Source organism: Procambarus clarkii, chromosome 45 (genome assembly GCF_040958095.1).
Source record: "Procambarus clarkii isolate CNS0578487 chromosome 45, FALCON_Pclarkii_2.0, whole genome shotgun sequence".
NCBI classification, from domain to species: Eukaryota; Metazoa; Arthropoda; class Malacostraca; order Decapoda; family Cambaridae; genus Procambarus; species Procambarus clarkii.
The window spans coordinates 13,490,649-13,511,358 of record NC_091194.1 but is presented as its reverse complement, the minus strand read 5'-3'; the positions used below and the strand labels follow the sequence as shown (position 1 = coordinate 13,511,358).

The 20,710-nt window shown below is 39.6% G+C and overlaps 1 protein-coding gene across 2 annotated transcripts in view; it reads left to right on the top strand.

Annotated features, from left to right (window-relative positions):
* LOC123769779 (uncharacterized) overlaps nt 1-19,950 on the top strand; it is a 48,826-nt gene extending 28,876 nt beyond the window's left edge. Inside the window, exons 2-5 of one of the 2 annotated variants that reach the window (XM_045761029.2) lie at nt 4,706-4,946; nt 8,215-8,304; nt 15,213-15,327; nt 15,734-19,950. In XM_045761029.2, coding sequence (XP_045616985.2) covers nt 4,706-4,946; nt 8,215-8,304; nt 15,213-15,327; nt 15,734-16,046 — 759 coding nt within the window. In that variant the 3' untranslated portion in view covers nt 16,047-19,950. Of the gene's footprint in view, nt 1-4,705; nt 4,947-8,202; nt 8,305-15,212; nt 15,328-15,733 lie in introns of both variants that reach the window. The other variant, XM_045761028.2, reaches the window with a different exon arrangement.
* Nucleotides 19,951-20,710: the final 760 nt, after the last annotated feature.

Genomic DNA, 20,710 nt, shown 5'->3' with positions numbered 1-20,710 from the left:
CTGTGTATGAACGCACTCCCCTAATCTGTATACGTTAAACTTCCCATCTCCATCACGTTTCGTACGCTTTCAAATCTCGTATTTAAATATAGGGGAATTTCGTGCGAGGGAACTCAAACGATATATTAAATCGTTTACTTATGGAAAGTGAGAGAGGTGGACTCTTGAGGTCGCGTGGTACAGCTACCACACAAGAGGTGCCCCAGGTAACAGAACCTCTTGTGCTACAAAGATATAGACATCTTTGAATTTGTAGAAACAATTGGTAATTTCAGATATCAAAAATATTTATATTTTATTTATATGTAAGAGAGATAAAGAGATAAAGAGATAAAGAGAGAGAGAGAGAGAGAGAGAGAGAGAGAGAGAGAGAGAGAGAGAGAGAGAGAGAGAGAGAGAGAGAGAGAGAGAGAAATAGGAGGGGAAGGGTTTTGTGTTTCGTGTCGTTGGCCTCTACAGCCAAATGCCAATACATAAAATCCTAATTGTTATATCATCTACATAAAAGGTCAATTAACTCTTAAGCACAAAAGTAGAATCCTCTCCCTTTTTTTACTAATTTACATATATTCATTATTGTTTCACTACTCTTCGTTGTTTTCCTTTTGATAATGTGAATGATATAAACCGGTGTGTGGTGTCTTGACCAATGAGGCTCGTCGTTACAAAACACTTAGTCATTCATGATTTAACCCAATATTACGACAACAACAAATGCGGCGTTGCCACTGTGCACTTTCCAATTGGACTCTATTGGCCTCTATTATATCTATATTTGGAACTCTGTATGGAGTCTGCCTCCACCACCTCCCTGTCTATTGGATTGCATTTGTTAACTACTTTTGACACTGGAAAAAGCTTTCTAATCACTCTAGGGGTCATTTAGGTCTACAACCTCGCTTGTATACTTAAATTTTCAACCATTTTACACCTGCGTCTCCTCGCTCGAGTGCCACCTGTGGAAAAAAAACCCAGCTGTGGACGTTTACACTACCAAGGGTGACACTACACACGTGGCTCTGGTGTCAGAAATGATGACGACATATGATTTCGAACACCACTCCTTCCCTAGCCCGTTCTCGCGAGCGTTCCGAACGTTAAGAAACTCGTACTTAAATGCCCTTCTCCTGACCAACCAGAAGACCCACAAACAGAAAACGGGACAGTATGGGAATTTGGCGAGTCGTTTTCTAGTATAAGTTTTTGGCCTTAGGTAAAATTTGCGTCAAAATGCGATCAAAACAGTCTGAAACCGATCGTTTAAATTGACGACCTTGCTGAACCCTGCGGTACCTTTAAACAGTTTGTCAGTACATGTAAAAGTATAATGTGTTTGATTTACATAATACAGTTTTGAATTCAGCAGTACATCTGTACTCCTTAATCAAAAGATGTCATTTTCTTTGCATTGTTGTTTGTTGTTGTATCTATATGTCTGGTAAACTATTACATGCGTAATCACTCACCTCCTCGAAGGCGCCCGTGATATCATAAACTCCAGCACGAGGATAGGAGAACACAGCACGAGGATAGAAGAACACAGCACGAGGATAGGAGAACACAGCACGAGGATAGGAGAACACAGCACGAGGATAGAAGAACACAGCACGAGGATAGGAGAACACAGAACGAGGTATAGGAGCAACGTTTTCTATGTTGTGGCTTCCTACCGGAGAGGTCCCTCCAGCCGGCCGCGATCCACTGACTTCCTCCCAATCCAACCCGTCCTCTTAAAAATAACGTCACTTTTGGCTCGCCAATCAGCATTTGGTGTTTCCTCGTATGTTGCCAGCACCTCTGGCCTTCAGCTCGCTCTCAGCCACAATGGCCATTTGCTCGTTACGCCAACCCGCTGTTCAGGAATGAAAGGCGCTTTACACACGACTCACAACTGATGGCGTTCGAGCATTTCTCGAACAGTGCATCGCTGACGTCCTCTGTTCGAATCCAGCCTGTCCTCATACAACCCGTCCTCGGACCAAATCCCAGCCCGTCCTCCAAACAAAGACCCAAAAGTGATTCCATGCACCGGCCAAACCCCAGCTGTTTATGAATGAAAAACGGTTTACACACGACTCACAACTGATTTCGTTCGAACACTTCCAGAACAAGTGCTTCACTGACGAATTTTGTTCGAACCACAACGCTGTAAATGCTTCACCCACGTACTACAAATACAAATAATCGCCAACAGAACCTAACCACCTAACCTAACCTATATATATATATATATATATATATATATATATATATATATATATATATATATATATATATATATATATATATATATATATATATATATATATATATATATATATATATATATATATATATATATATATATATATATATATATATATATATATATATATATATATATATATATATATATATATATATATATATATATATATATATATATATATATATATATATATATATATATATATATATATATATATATATATATATATATATATATATATATATATATATATATATATATATATATATATATATATATATATATATATATATATATATATATATATATATATATATATATATATATATATATATATATATATATATATATATATATATATATATATATATATATATATATATATATATATATATATATATATATATATATATATATATATATATATATATATATATATATATATATATATATATATATATATATATATATATATATATATATATATATATAGGTTAGGTTAGGTGGTTAGGTTCTGTTGGCGATTATTTGTATTTGTAGTACGTGGGTAATGCATTTACAGCGTTGTGGTTCGAACAAAATTCGTCAGTGAAGCACTTGTTCTGGAAGTGTTCGAACGAAATCAGTTGTGAGTCGATATATATATATATATATATATATATATATATATATATATATATATATATATATATATATATATATATATATATATATATATATATATATATATATATATATATATATATATATATATATATATATATATATATATATATATATATATATATATATATATATATATATATATATATATATATATATATATATATATATATATATATATATATATATATATATATATATATATATATATATATATATATATATATATATATATATATATATATATATATATATATATATATATATATATATATATATATATATATATATATATATATATATATATATATATATATATATATATATATATATATATATATATATATATATATATATATATATATATATATATATATATATATATATATATATATATATATATATATATATATATATATATATATATATATATATATATATATATGTCGTACCTAGTAGCCAGAACGCACTTCTTTGCCTACTATGTAAGGCCCGATTTGCCTAATAAGCCAAGTTTTCATGAAATAATTGTTTTTCGACTACCTAACCTACCTAACCTAACCTAACCTAACTTTTTAGGCTACCTAACCTAACCTAACCTATAAAGATAGGTTAGGTTAGGTTAGGTAGGGTTGGTTAGGTTCGGTCATATATCTACGTTAATTTTAACTCCAATAAAAAAAATTGACCTTATGCATAATGAAATGGGCAGCTTTATCATTTCATGAGAAAAACATTTGAGAAAATATTTTATTTCAGGAAAACTTGGCTTATTAGGCAAATCGGGCCTTGCATAGTAGGCCGAGAAGTGCATTCTGGCTACTAGGTACGACATATATATATATATATATATATATATATATATATATATATATATATATATATATATATATATATATATGTCGTACCTAGTAGCCAGAACGCACTTCTCAGCCTACTATGCAAGGCCCAATTTGCCTAATAAGCCAAGTTTTCACGAATTAATTGTTTTTCGACTACCTAACCTACCTAACCTAACCTAACCTAACTTTTTCGGCTACCTAACCCAACCTAACCTATAAAGATAGGTTAGGTTAGGTTAGGTAGGGTTAGTTAGGTTCGGTCATATATCTACGTTAATTTTAACTCCAGTAAAAAAAAATGACATCATACATAATGAAATGGGTAGCTTCATCACTTCATAAGAAAAACATTAGAGAAAATATATTAATTCAGGAAAACTTGGCTTATTAGGCAAATCGGGCCTTGCATAGTAGGCTGAGAAGTGCGTTCTATGCAAGGCCCGATTTGCCTAATAAGCCAAGTTTTCATGAATTAATGTTTTTTCGACTACGTAACCTTCCTAACCTAACCTAACCTAATTTTTTCGGCTACCTAACCTAACCTAATCTATAAAGATAGGTTAGGTTAGGTTAGGTAGGGTTGGTTAGGTTCGGTCATATATCTACGTTAATTTTAACTACAATAAAATAATATTGACCTCATACATAATGAAATGGGTAGCTTTATCATATCATAAGGAAAAAATTAGAGAAAATATATTAATTCAGGAAAACTTGGCTTATTAGGCAAATCGGGCCTTGCATAATAGGCCGAGAAGTGCGTTCTGGCTACTAGGTACGACATATATATATATACATACATATGCACAATATGCTAATATATTATAATATTAATTTATATTGGAGAAAATTCCCGTTTTGAATGAACAGCATGTAAAAATTTATAAATGCGTCTGTGGGGACTATCCTCGCTGCCTCAAAACACACGTCACAGAGTCATTTACCTCTGCAGATGACAGACGACAGCATGAGCAGCAGCAGCAGCAGCAGCAGAAGCAGTAGCAGCAGTAGCAGCAGCAGCAGCAGCTGGAGACGGAGTGTGACGACACAGCTGCTGGCGGTGTTGCTGTGGGCGGCGTCACCGGCGTCCGGCGCACCAACGCCAGACTCTTCAGACAACGATAGCCCGAGGCGGGATAACGCTCTGGAGATGCTGGTCTTAACTCCCCGTGTCTCGCCCCATCATAGCATAGGTGAGTCCCTTCTCCCCAGGTGGGTCCCTTCTCCCCAGGTGGGTCCCTTCTCCCCAGGTGGGTCCCTTCTCCCCAGGTGAGTCCCTTCTCCCCAGGTGGGTCCCTTCTCCCCAGGTGGGTCCCTTCTCCCCAGGTGAGTCCCTTCTCCCCAGGTGGGTCCCTTCTCCCCAGGTGGGTCCCTTCTCCCCAGGTGAGTCCCTTCTCCCCAGGTGGGTCCCTTCTCCCCAGGTGGGTCCCTTCTCCCCAGGTGAGTCCCTTCTCCCCAGGTGGGTCCCTTCTCCCCAGGTGGGTCCCTTCTCCCCAGGTGGGTCCCTTCTCCCCAGGTGGGTCCCTTCTCCCCAGGTGAGTCCCTTCTCCCCAGGTGGGTCCCTTCTCCCCAGGTGGGTCCCTTCTCCCCAGGTGAGTCCCTTCTCCCCAGGTGGGTCCCTTCTCCCCAGGTGGGTCCCTTCTCCCCAGGTGGGTCCCTTCTCCTCAGGTGGGTCCCTTCTCCCCAGGTGGGTCCCTTCTCCCCAGGTGGGTCCCTTCTCCCCAGGTGGGTCCCTTCTCCCCAGGTGGGTCCCTTCTCCCCAGGTGGGTCCCTTCTCCCCAGGTGGGTCCCTTCTCCCCAGGTGGGTCCCTTCTCCCCAGGTGGGTCCCTTCTCCCCAGGTGGGTCCCTTCTCCCCAGGTGGGTCCCTTCTCCCCAGGTGGGTCCCTTCTCCCCAGGTGGGTCCCTTCTCCCCAGCATAGGTCAGTGATTCTCTAGCCTTAGCAAGTATTACCTACTTTAAATTCTCCATTTCTATGGTGTCCATATATATATATATATATATATATATATATATATATATATATATATATATATATATATATATATATATATATATATATATATATATATATATATATATATATGATACTTGCCCATTCACTTGAAGCCTCCCCCCTCCACGGGCAACCCTCTCCCCCTCCTATCAAGGACGGGGGTAAAATAAGGTCATTGCCAGACTAACAAACTTTTACCAGAGTGGACACGCCCACAGTGCGTCCGACCCCCTCTCAGTCCGACCCTCTCAGTCCGACCCCCTCTCAGCGGTCCTCCGACCACCCCCTCTCAACGATCGTCCAATTCCTCTCAACGGTCCCTCTCAGCCCTCCCCTCAGCGACCCTTACTGCCTCAGTCCTGCAGCCCCACAAGTCTTGCATGAGGACCTCAGTAATGTGGAGAGAGCGGCCATGAAAGGAAATTATGAGGAGAAAGCGCTGCTCCAGTATGATAATATTGCACAGCTAAGGGATATGAGACAGACTAAGAGTTGCAACACGAGGAAAAAGCCCTATATTGGCACACTGGGATGTGTAACCCGGTTCTCGGAGTTGACGTTTGTCCTGGACTATGTTGTCAGCATTAACTAATCGCTAATGGGTTAGTAAGTTAGTGTTGTTTCCTTAATAACCCTGCAGAGGTTGATATAGGTCGTAAGCTCAAGATCAAGGCCGTCTCCTTATCTTGAGGTTACCTTTAGGTGCTTCCGGGGCTTAGTGTCCCCGAGGCCCGGTCGTCGACCAGGCCTCCTGGTCTCTACGAGGGTAGTTGGGTACTGGATACATGTAGGTTTATAACGACCTTGCTACCTTCATTCTGGTGCCCAGGGTTCGTGCCTATGTAAGGTCAGTGGGGGAACTGAGTGAACTGGCAATATGAACAAATTAGCCTGGCTAGTTTTATCTCCCCATCACCCCCAGCTGCAGCCTGCCCCCACCTAGCCCCCATCACACCCAGCTGATACACCCACTACAAGCAGCTAATCTGCCCATGACCCAGGTGTGCGGGCACCACTCTAGAGGACAATGAAAAGTTGAACTCTCTCACTAACGTTAAAATGGCAGGGGTCCCAGCCGGCCGGCCGGACGCCCCCACACACACAGCCACAGGCATCAAAAACTATCACTGGAAGAGTTTTATGTCGAATTTGCAATAAAAACCGCTGCCATAAGCAATTCTAATGAAGGTATTCGCTCACATACCATCGATAAGGCAAAATGCGGGGGTTTCCACCTCCCTCCAAAAAGATAGCAACGAGCAGCGGTCATCAACAACTGCGGGCTCACCATAGCCCGTGCTACTTGGAACTTTGTGTTCCAGGTAGCGAATCTTAAGCAATAACAACAGGTCATCAACAGTCAAGGGGAACACTCCTGTTAACTTACCCTAGTCTGCTAACTCACACAAGCAACCAAAGTGACGTCTGCTAGAATATTGTCACATATCCCAAACGCTTCCGGTCCCAGTAAAGGAGCAAAACACTCTGAGAATCTTCTGAGAAAGGTGACTGATGCTCCAGAAACTATTCAAACATGGCATAATAACTTCTTATTTGGACTAAACCTAACGTGTCCTTAATCGTGGCCTAAGCCTGGACTAGCTGAAATAGTTCGACACATTACCGGAATGCACTCGGACGTGGCGTTGAACGAGTTCATAAACTCTCTCCCATGCTGTTGTAGTGTGGTGGTACAGTGTGGTATATATATATATATATATATATATATATATATATATATATATATATATATATATATATATATATATATATATATATATATATATATATATATATATATATATATATATATATATATATATGTCGTACCTAGTAGCCAGAACTCACTTCTCAGCCTACTATGCAAGGCCCAATTTGCCTAATAAGCCAAGTTTTCATGAATTAATGTTTTTTCGTCTACCTAACCTACCTAACCTAACCTGTCCTAGCTTTTTTTGGCTACCTAACCTAACCTTACCTATATATATAGGTTAGGTTAGGTTAGGTAGGGTTGGTTAGGTTCGGTCATATATCTACGTTAATTTTAACTCCAATAAAAAAAAATTGACCTCATACATAGTGAAAAGGGTTGCTTTATCATTTCATAAGAAAAAAATTATAGTAAATATTTTAATTCAGGAAAACTTGGCTTATTAGGCAAATCGGGCCTTGAATAGTAGGCTGAGAAGTGAGTTCTGGCTACTAGGTACGACATATATATATATAAGACATATATATATATATATATATATATATATATATATATATATATATATATATGTCTTGAGTCTCAAGTGTGTAAGTTACAACCCCGCTCCTGTGCCAGGTAAGTCCACTACGGGCTCACCATAGCCCGTGCTACTTGGACCTTTGTGTTCCCAGTAGCTGAATCTTAAACACTGACAACATCTGAAGCGTGTGGAGAAGCGGGTTGGTAGTGACCAATGGGGACAGTTGTTGTTGCAGGTGGACCCGCGTCTGGCTCCAGCGACGAGGTCCTCAACTACTACCTTCCTGTCATCATGGCCGAGATGTCTGCCCCTGTTTCTACCAGAGGTGAGTCTTCTTCTTGCAGGCGACGAGTCTCAATAACGTGGCTGAAGTATGTTGACCAATCCACACACTAGAAGGTGAAGGGACGACGACGTTTCGATCCGTCCTGGACCATTCTCACACTCGATTTTAGAATGGTTCGGGATGGACCGAAAGGTCGTCGTCCCTTCATTTTCTAGTGTGTGGATTGGTCAACATATGTGAATCTTCTTCATCTTCTTGTGGTGGTGGGTAGCTCTATAGGCTAGCTGCATAGGCTTAAACCAAAGGCCTATAAGGGGTCTATATAGGGGTGACTATCAAAATGAGGTGTACAATAAAATGCGCGCCTTAAATTCCTCTTTGTGTTCTTGGACAAAAAGAGGTATAAATAATCACCAAAAGGCAAAATATCAGAACTGAAATTTTCTATGTCTTTTTTTTCCGGTTTGTGAAGTCATACATTGTTTCGTGACAGTCAGGTTTGTGTAAATGCCCTGACTTGATGTACATGAAGGAAATGTAGTTCAATTTGTTGTTTTTAATACCTGACTTCAGGTAGTTCTTAATTAGTTTTAGAGTAGAAAATCGTCCCCTACTTACTGCAGTTGGATTCCACCAGCCACAGGTACATTTGCAGAGAAATATATACATATAGAAGCACTGAGAAGGGATGTATGACACATTTTGCTTAAACATATACAGCTCAAAACTACATTCAGTTTCAGTATCAGCAACAGTTTGATTCAGTTTCACATACTTTGTGAACAAGATCATTTCTTTCCCCAATGCTGAATTTCAGATCCTTAGGAAAGCAAGATATCAGGTGTTAAGCAGACTGTTGCAATTCCTCATTGTTCAATTGCAAAAGATTTGAGACGAATACCTATTTCGTGTTGAATTCTGAGTGAGCATCCGTCCGTTTACCCAAGACGCTGCACACAGCTCATCAATGGAAGGAAGACATCACACTTACACAATGGTTCACCAGCTCAGCCTGAGTGCTCAGTTCCCTGTGATGCTGCGTCATTAAACAGTCCTTTCACACTGCACATGCTCTTTCTGGTTGTCTCTTCCTTGTAGGTTGATGTACCAGTCTTGTGGGTTGATGTACTAGTCGTGTGGGTTGATGTACCAGTCTTGTGGGTTGATGTACCAGTCTTGTGGGTTGATGTACCAGTCTTGTGGGTTGATGTACCAGTCTTGTGGGTTGATGTACCAGTCTTGTGGGTTGATGTACAAGTCTTGTGGGTTGATGTACAAGTCTTGTGGGTTGATGTACCAGTCTTGTGGGTTGATATTCCAGTCTTGTGGGTTGATGTACCAGTCTTGTGGGTTGATGTACCAGTCTTGTGGGTTGATGTACCAGTCTTGTGGGTTGATGTACCAGTCTTGTGGGTTGATGTACCAGTTGTGCTTGCGGGGGTTGAACTTCGGCTCTTTAGTCCCACCTCTCGACGGTCAATCATCTGGTGTACAGGTTCCTGAGCTTATTGAGCCCTATCATATCTGAAGTTGAAACTGTGTATGGAGTCAGCCTCCACCACATCACTTCTAATGCATTCCATTTACTAACTACTCTGACACTGATAAAAAAAATTTCTAATGTCTCTGTGGCTCATTTGAGCACGAAGCTTACACCTCTGTTCCCTTGTTCATGTTCCGCCTGTGCTAAATAGCTTGTCTTTGTCTTTGTCTTTGTTCACCCTGTCAAATCCTCACAGAATTTTGTTGGTGGTGATCATGTCTCCCCTTACTCTTTTGTCTTCCAGAGATGTGAGGTTTAGCTCCCGTAGCCTTTCCTTGTAACTCATACCTCTGAGTTCTGGGACTAGTCTGGTGAGTTACCTCTGAATCTTGTCTAACTTTGTTTTGTGTTTAACTAGGTATGAACTCTAGGCTGGAGCTGCATATTATAGGATTGGTCTGACATAAGTGGTATACAAGGTTGTGAATAATTCCTTACACAAGTTTCTAAAGCCAGTTCTTATGTTGGCCAATGTAACATATGCCGCTGATGATATCCGTTTGATGTGAGCCTCTGGGGACATCTACGGTGTGATATCAACGCCCTAGATCTTTCTCTCCATTTAACTCTTGCAGGATTTCACCTCTCAGATGGTACCTTGTGTTGTGTGTGGGGAGGGGAGTTGAATTTGTATGTGTTCGTATTAAGCATGGATGTTGAAGGCCTGAGTGGGTTCAGCAAGGGGGAGACAGTGGGGGAGACAGTGGGGGAGACAGAGGGGGAGACAGAGGGGGAGACAGAGAGGGAGACAGTGGGGGAGACAGAGGGGGAGACAGTGGGGGAGACAGAGGGGGAGACAGAGCGGGAGGCAGAGGAGGAAGGGGGGCGATTAGATTGTCACCAAGTCTGACGTACTTGACGAAAATTCCTTGCCCAGGTGACCTTCAAACCCTGAACAACAAAAAATTTGAGTACCACATTTTACCGGAGATAAAAACTGTTGTAAACTGCCGCATTTTAGTCCAGTACTCTACAGTAAACACTTTATTACTCTACAGTAAACACATTTTACTACTCTACAGTAAACACACTTTAAGACAAGACAGAGAAAATTGTTTTAAGTGTTTATCTCGCCTGCTTTTGCGTAGGGGTTTCTGAGCTCTCTTTTGAATGTTAATGTTTAGGTCTGGGTAAGTGGTCACACCTGTCTGTTATCTCACCCACACGCTTGGTGCTTGCTTCATCTCACACCACACTAGGAGAATCATTAAAGTCATAAATACTACTACTAGTAATAGTAATATTACTACTTCTACTACTACTCCTACTACTACTTCTACTACTACTACTACTACTACTACTACTACTACTACTACTACTACTACTACTACTACTACTACTACTACTACTTCTACTACTACTACTACTACTACTACTACTTCTACTATTACTACTACTACTATTACTACTTCTACTACTACGAGTACTACTACTACTACTACTACTACTACTAATACTACTATTATTACACATCTACTACTATTTCTAAACTTCTACACATCTACTACTACTGCTAATAACAATGATAACAATTAGAAGCAATCCATAAGATCAGTCTACTGGGATCACCCACGCCCGGGTTGGTAGGGCAATGTTTTCTCAGTTTTGTGACGTGAGTTCGATCCTCCGATGATGCATACGAAAAAGTAATAATAATATTGTTGATAATAATGAAAAAATCCACTAGGGCTGTGAGGTGGGAAGCGAACCTACAATCTCAACATTGCCATTGCAACCTGTTCTCACACAAAACAGCACATATATGATTTATTGCTTATAATCACTATTTCGCATATAAATAAGTATATATGTAACATATTCCAAGCTATATTTTTTTTTCAAGGCACTAACTTTTCCTCTCAGTTTTATTAAACAATAGAGATTTTATACAAAATTTGACAATATCCTGAGTTACTTTACAATTTATTTAAATATTTTAGTTTTGTTTTATTATTTTTATAAAACTGTAATATCAATATAGGTATAGGTTCAGTACTAATTGTAATATCTTAACATACTAAGAAGGTTAGGTTAGGGTGTGGTTTTCTATTCAGCATTTCAAGGTAAACTCAAATATTCACAATAAATTAGTATGTCACATATGCTCTTATTCATAAGCAAGATATTGACTATAAGCAAGTGCAAGAACAGGTTGGCCAGTCGCATACTCTACCACTGGACCACTCGTGGCTTATAAATGGCTTATGGTGGGGTCAAATTTTACGTGGGACATATTTACGTATGGTGGACTATACCTAAACACTTGAACTGGCTTCAGTATGAGCCGCCAGACATCCTATGATTTCAGGAGAAATCGGGTTGAATGACTTTGACAAGTTTCTATGGTCCAGTGGTAGAGTACGGGACTGGCAATGCCTTAGTCGTAGGTTCGTAGTGGATTTTCCCACTGATATATATGTTAAAAATAATAATAGCCTCCTAAGGGCATCAGTTATATAGTGTTATCGTAAGACTGAACAAATGGTCAATACAAGGGAAGTCAGAGGCTTAGGACCTGCGCAAAAATATCCCTCCAAAGAAGAAAATAAAGACAAAATAAATCTAAAAAGTGATTCCCTTTTACAAGCGACGTATTAAGTGTGAGGACAGGCTTGGTATACGACTCCCAAACTCACACAATGGGGGGTAATCATGGAGCAATCAATCTCTAATTTGGGTTGCCTACTGATTTACAGTTTCTAGGTAAACTTTAAGACTGAAACTTAGTGTGATGTAAACTTAGTGTGAAGTAAACTTAGTGTGAAGTAACCTTAGTGTGAATTAAACTTAGCGTGAAGTAAACTTGGTGTGACGTAAACTTAATGTGAAGTAAACTTAGTGTGAAGTAAACTAAAACATAAAACTTAAAGCTTATCACCCAGACTCTCCACATTTTTAGATATGATTCCTGTTATCGAGGACCGGAAGGCAGTAGTTAAGGTTATCAACTTCCCCACTAGGCTAACCTTGCCCAGAATGTAACCCCACCACAGCTGCCTAACTCCCCATGGACCTATTGTCGAAAAATTGTCGGGATTGATTTATGAGGAGAACTGCCCAGGACTTGTACTGTACTAAATGAAAAAAATACTGTATACAAAATTAATACAATTAAAGTTCCTAGCTAAGATTGTGAATTCTAGCTCCTCTTGTCCTATTGACAGACTGTGGGCTGTAAGAGGCAGGTGGGGTCCTGATGGAGATGTTGATCGAAGATCAACAATCCACCTGCAGACAATTCAATACATCAGCTTGTATTGTTAATACAACGATAAGATTAAATAACTCAGTTTAGTAACTGAACACTGGTTCTGTTTAAATCAAAGATCTAAACAATATACACAGTCCAGTCTAGCTCTATAATTACAACAGCTAATATTCACATACTAATAAACACAACAATTTGTATTATAGAGGTATGATATATGTAAATATGCAATCAAAGGACCTTACATGTGGTCCAAGTGCACTGGAATCTAGGTATAAGAATCATATTCAACATGATAAACTTATATGGTAAATTAAAGATGATAAAGTAATTGTTAATTTAATATTATCAATTATATATATAGATATATTCAATTTACATGAAAAGATTCAGTCAAGCATTGCTTGACTCTCAATGACTGAAGGTCTACTTAGCATTCATTTCAATGAATGAGTATCCAGATAGCTTGAAAAGATTCAGTGGCTGAAAGATTAATCAAAACTTACTGAAATCTGGGGTGTTTCCCCGCGCTGTAACGACAAACAAATTTATTGGACACATTAAGATTACACAAGCATGCAACTGGCCAATCAACACACTACAATAACACTCAATATACTTATGTTTTATACAATCTGAGTGCCGGCGCCGTCTGACAAGTTGCCAGACTGGATAACCTCTTTTGTAGAGCTTAGGCACTTTATTTTACGTCACAGCTTTGCTGTTTAATATTCTTTTAGCTTTGCTAGTTGATTATGTCCTTATCTGCGTTTGCAGTATGATATGATTAGGTGTGGTGTAGTGGTGGAGGCGGCGTCTGTTATGAGCCACTAATTCACTCGTATTTATATAAAGTACTAGGAATTTTTCCTTATAGATATAGTCCAGGTACTCCCCCAGTTCTAGAGAGTAATCACTGGTGATAATGATAAGTTAGTGTGGTGTCCTTTACTGAAAAAGTTCGCAAGGGACCGTCAGGTGTTTGCACTGTTTGTAAACAAAATGATCTCCCCCAGGGCGCTGCTTAGGTCACTTGATCTCCCGAGCTGGCTCCTCCCTTCTTTTTGGGGAGGGTAGCCTTCAATGAATATTTATTGATAATTTTTACTGTCTGGACATATTATTGAGATAAGATGTGATGATAATATAATTAGATATAAGATTTAAAGATGACTGAGTAGTACTCGATAGTACTATTGATTCTTACTGAGGATTTGATTTAATCCTCGCCGGAAATCGATTGATGTTCCAATAGTTATTAATTAAGATATTCTTCTCGAAGCTTCTAGATCCTTGAGAAATCATGCACAAAGTCACGTAGGCACATTTGGGCCCAAAGGGCATACGGGATCATGGTACCATTGTCATGTAGGATCCAGTTGATGTAGGATATAATTAATCTGATGAGATTGATATGATATAAAAATAATAAATTTCTTAGATAATAATGTTGATAAAGTGGGTAAAATTTCCCATACCTATTATAGTGCTTGGTGAACAGGGGCAACCGTGTGAAAGGTGCCCAACCGTCTGTCTTGCCCGGGGACTGAACCCTCGTCCCTTGATTGTGAGCCGTAACGCAGACCACTGGGCTACAGAACCCATCAATTGGTTTGTGTGTATATTAAGTGCCCAGAAAACCAGACAATCCTTCAAACACGATAGTACTTATAAGCGACCATAGTTAAATGTTACAAAAATTGAACTGATGAACATGAAAAAATATCGACTTTTAGTTCGTAGAACTTTTAGAACACAGAACATATATACAATTTCAACTACCTATATTAAATATCGACGGTCGGGGATTGAACGCCGACCTGCATGAAGCGAGACCGTTGCTCTACCGTTCACCCCAATAAGCTTTTATTTATGCAGTGTTATCAGTTTCTTTGCTCAGAAAGCCTGTTTAGGAAGTTTTATTATCAAAGGGAGGAAAAAACTATCAGAGGAAAGCGCCAAGCCATTACGACTATATAGCACTTGGAAGGGGTCAGGATAAGGATTTGGGATGGGACGGCGGAAAGGAATGGTGCCCAACCACTTGGACGGTCGGGGATTGAACGCCGACCTGCATGAAGCCAGACCGTCGCTCTACCGTCCAGCCCAAGTAGGTTGGAAAGGGAGGTTTCGTTAATAGGTTTAAAACGTTGCGATTTGTACCTACCGTTGTTATTAAGAGTTGTGGATCCTCAGACCCCTCCATCATCCGGGTGAGCTGTCGGCACGGCTTCCAGGAGGATCAAATAGGGGGTTGCCGACCCATCTTCAACCCCACGCCCTATTTCCCCAGCATCACCAGACCTAATAGGTAAAGCTTGACTTTTCTTTGGCCAATTATCTAGCTTATTTTCACTGTGTGTTGAGGAGATTCGTTTTGATTAACCAGGAGCTTATTAATCTACATAACTCTACGTAATCTGTCTCCTTTACTATTTTGTCATATATCTCTCTTTTTGTATATAACTAAGGCCAGGGTTCTTTGGTAATGTTATTGATATTTATATTACAACTACAAGCTAATAAAACCTGAAAGCTTGATCCTAAAAGCTCATTTATTTAATGAGTTTATTATTTGTTTCCATTACGAATGAACTTTACATATGTTTTAATGAGCTCAATTGAACTTGCGTTCGAGAGACTCATTTATTTGATGAGTTTCGTATTTATTTCCATTGCAAAGTAAATTTATGTATGTTATTGTGTGTGTATGACAGACATACGAGCGTGGCCAGTATCCTGCCGATGATACGCACGCCACCGCGGATCCACCGGCCGGAGCCCCAGACTCAACGGGACATTATCCGTCAGTTCAACATCTCCCGAAGACCTTCGTGGTTCGGAAGAAGCTTGACCGACTCGAAGGACCCTCCCACCGCCACCGCTAGCGATGCTCCTCCCTCTGCCAGATCGGGGAGACTGTTGGTTCCAGTGCCTGTATCTCCCACCACCGACACCACCACCACCACAACAACCACCACAACCACCACTACCACGCCGCCCACAACTACGCCTGACTGTGACGACTAAAATGGCTGCTTTATTTTTTTCCCCTGAAAAAGGAGATGACCTAACCAGTATTTGACGCCGGGTTGCGATCCGGAATTGGTGCGTGAAAATGGCAGTGTTGTATGTTTAATTCCTTCAGGTGTAAGTAAAGGCTTCGGCCGTGATGAGTGACAGATCAAAGCCCTGACCACGATTTATTGTGTATGATTTTATTTTTGGAAAATAGAATACTAAGAATGTTCAGCCCGTCTAGATAAACAACGTGCCAAGTTCTAAATTCCTTGTATGGCTATTTGTCAGTTTCTTAACTCAGTACCATTGCTCAGTTAGAAGTAATTAATTGACTCCTAACGACGCAACTGTGGTATTATCAAGTCATACACAGGACGAAAACAAGTTCATCTTTCAAATTGTCAAACCGTTTATATATATTTCGTTAGGTTGGGATGTATTAGCTTAGATTAGGCTGTGTTAGGATAAGTTAGGTTAGTTAGGTTTGGGTCAGGTTAGATCAGTTATAAAATCCTTTGACGAACAGTTTTGTGTTTGAAGTGACCTGTATACACACAGACGCATGATGCATTGTATTCATACCATGAATACATTGTATTCATACTATAAGTGGATGTTTATATAGCTGCCAGTGTTGTTGTCCGTTAGTACCTGACTGTAACACACGTTACGGATGCTCCCCCCCCCCTCCCAGTCGTTGAATACTGTTTGTAAACAAGTTTTAGGGGGTAGCTTATCTTCCTGGGGCCAGATTCACGAAGCAGTTACGCAAGTTCTTACGAACGTATACATCTTTCGTCAATCTTTGGCGGCTTTGGTTACATTTATTAAACAGTTTACACGCATGAAAACTTCCCAATCAACTGTTGTTATTGTTATAAACAGCCTCCTGGTGCTTCCGAGCTCATTAACTGTTGAACAATTGTAAACAAAGCCGCCAAATAGTGAGAAAAGATGGACAGGTTCGTAAGTACTTGAGTAACTGCTTCGTGAATCTGGCCCCTGTTCGTCACTGTGCTCACTCCAACACACAGACCCTCACAAGTTATCATCCCTCTGCTTTCCTCAATATTGGGCTCAAAACTGTCATCACATTTTCTTTTTTTTATTTCATTCCAACATTTATCAAATTCAAATCAAATTCAAATGTTTATTCAGGTAAAGTACATACATACATACAAGGTGAGATACAATCATTTTGTATGAAATGATTCATACGAAAAACGATTTTTGTTATGAAATCATTTTTTCTTTTTCTCCATTATTCTCTTACCCCAGCATGACATGGAAGATCTGACAGAATCCGAATGAGAACTTAAACTTTAAAGCCTCATTAATGCAGCTTATTTTTAAAGTTTTTATGTTGGTGTTCGATTTATTTATTCCATAACAAGTGAGTTTCCCATATACGAAGAGTTTAACAGAAGCTATTTCTTCTGTTGTATAGAGAAAGTTTAGTTAAGAAATCATGAATAAGGGGATCCAATACTATAACATAATTAAAAAATGAGTCTGAATAACTATAAAACATGATAAACAGAAAACATACAAAAATATATCAGATTATAATTAACAGCTTTTGGACCAATAAATAATGTAAGGTTATGCTTTCAGATATAAGTAATATCGCTCAGGTTACAATATATTCTGTCTCCTACTGATAATTTTAAGACGGGCTCACCATAGCCCGTGCTCCTTGCAACCTTTGGCTACAAGTAGCTGAATCTAAAACAACATAAAATATGATCCTTTTATCTTACAATATATATTATTACAGATGGTTTCAAAAGCAACTGCAAGGATATATGGGTGCATGAGGAGTGTGGTGAAAGTGGATAGTTCACAGCTCGGTAAACATACAAATTAAGGGAGTTTACCCTTACCTTGAGGTTACCTTGAGGTGCTTCCGGGGCTTAGCGTCCCCGCGGCCCGGTCGTCGACCAGGCCTCCTCGTTGCTGGACCCCTAGTCCTAAAATATGTTTAGGCCTAAAATTACACTTGCTGATAGGTAATTAAGCATCAGTGGAGGCCTTAATCACCCTTTAAAAACTTGTTAGGCCTTAAGCCCAACACCAAACCAGATAAAGTGCTAGCAACCTATCCTCTCGATTAGCACGTGGCATTTTGACGTGCTAACGGCCAAAATATGATGTTCTGTAAATCATAGCAGCTTGCAAAATTGACAGCTGTTACGTTTTCTCATCGAGGGACCTTTCGGTAGGTTAGGTTCGGGCTATTTAGCTCGTCATTTTTGTGACGTTGTGACAACTCTAGAAGACTATGTTACGATTATTGAATTACATAATTATTACATCAATTATTTTGTAATCTATTCGTTAGTTAAGATGATGTTGGTACTGTTACAATGCTGTTTAAGCACCACTCACTTTTATAATGCACCTTATTAGATTTAATAACTCAATATGATATATTACCTTTTCTTTTTAATATCAAAATAACAACGGAATTGTTATATAAATGATTAATTCTCATTTTGAATTTATGTTTGTGCTTTTATCTACCCCATTTATTTATATTTAATTTTTATACGTTAATAACGAAGTTTTTTTTAAGTCGTCTTTCTCCACAATAGTCAGAGTTACCAATGGTGTGGTTGTTGGTGGTGTGACCAATGGTGTGGTTGTTGGTGGTGTGACCAATGGTGGGGTTGTTGGTGGTGTGACCAATGGTGTGGTTGTTGGTGGTGTGACCAATGGTGGGGTTGTTGGTGGTGTGACCAATGGTGTGGTTGTTGGTGGTGTGACCAATGGTGTGGTTGTTGGTGGTGTGACCAATGGTGTGGTTGTTGGTGGTGTGACCAATGGTGTGGTTGTTGGTGGTGTGACCAATGGTGTGGTTGTTGGTGGTGTGACCAATGGTGGGGTTATCACTCAAACTACCAATGGTGTGGCTGGCATTTGGGTTACCAATGGTGTGACTGACATTCAGGTATACAATGGTGTGGCTGATATTTAGATTTACAATGGTGTGGCTGACATTCGGGTTACCAATGGTGTGGCTGTCATTCGGGTTACCAATGGTGTGGCTGTCATTCGGGTTACCAATAGTGTGGCTGTCATTCGGTTTACAATGGTGTGGCTGTCATTCGGGTTACCAATGGTGTGGCTGTCATTCAGGTTACCAATGGTGTGGCTGTCATTCGGGTTACCAATGGTGTGACTGTCATTCGGGTTACCAATGGTGTGGCTGTCATTCGGGTTACCAATAGTGTGGCTGTCATTCGGGTTACCAATGGTGTGGCTGGCATTCGGGTTACCAATAGTGTAGCTGTCAATTTTTTGACTAGCATGTTATCTCATGTTTTGTATTTTCGACTTGATTTCCTGAACGCAGGTGTGAAGGAAGGAAGCAAGAGGAAAGAAAGCATGGAGAGAGAGATTGAAGGAAGGAATGAAGAGGGGAAAGGAAGGGTGGTGGGAAAGGGAAGGAGAAGGGTAAAGAGTGGGCAAGAGAAACGGAGACAATAGAAGGGAAAGGAGAAGAAAAAACTCGCCCATGACATTCTCTACATTTCTAATTAATATTATTTGTCTCATTATATAAAAAAAATACATTTTCGTACATCATTCGATGTTGCGAAAAAAAATAATTAATTAATTTAAACTTAAGACTCTCATTTGTCATCAGACTAGTTACTTTTAAACTACCAAATGTGGTATTTGGTTCTGTATATTTTTTAGACAAATTGTATTTAATGTATTTGATTGTCAACATTAAATGTTAATACTAGATATGTTCCCTCATTCTGTTCACATGAACACAGGAATTGTTGATGCAACTGCATTGTTGCTGACAAAAAAACCTTTGATATTTGTACTATTGAACAAGTTGCAAAAGTACCAAGTTACCATATCAAATGTGCAATAAAATATTTTATAATTGACAAAAAAAGTTATATATTCTCCTTTTGTCTCCCACAATGAATTAGTTTCCTCTAATCGTATTTAAATGTGTGGATTATATTCTATCCATGTGGACCAGTGCACAGCCGTCTCTGGCATTTGGATATAGGGTAATTGAGATTTGTGGAACAGAATACCAGAAATAATAGACCCAGGTATCGCTGGATTGTTTTAAGCGTAGGCTAGACAAATAGAGGAATGAGTTTGGGTTGGGGAATAGACAAGAGGCTGCCTCACATATGCCAAACGTCTTCACCAGCTTCATTTAATCTTATGTTATTACGATCTGTATCAAGTGTGTTAGATAAAGATAGAGAGATGGGATTCTAAACACACACACACGCACACACACACACACACACACACACACACACACACACACACACACACACACACACACACACACACACACACACACACACACACACACGCACACGCACACACACACACACACACACACACACACACACACACACACACACACACACACACACACACACACACACACACACACACACACACACACACACATACACACACACACATACACACGAGGCCTATGGGGCCTTGCGGCTCAGTGGACAGCGCTCTGGGTTCGTAGTCCTAAGGGCCCAGGTTTGATCCCACAGCAGAGACAGAAACAAAGGCAGAGTTCTTTCACCCTGGTGTCCTGTTCATCTAACAGTAAATAGGTACCTGGGCATTAGACAGCTGCTACGGGCTGCTTCCTGGGGATGTGTGTGTGTGTG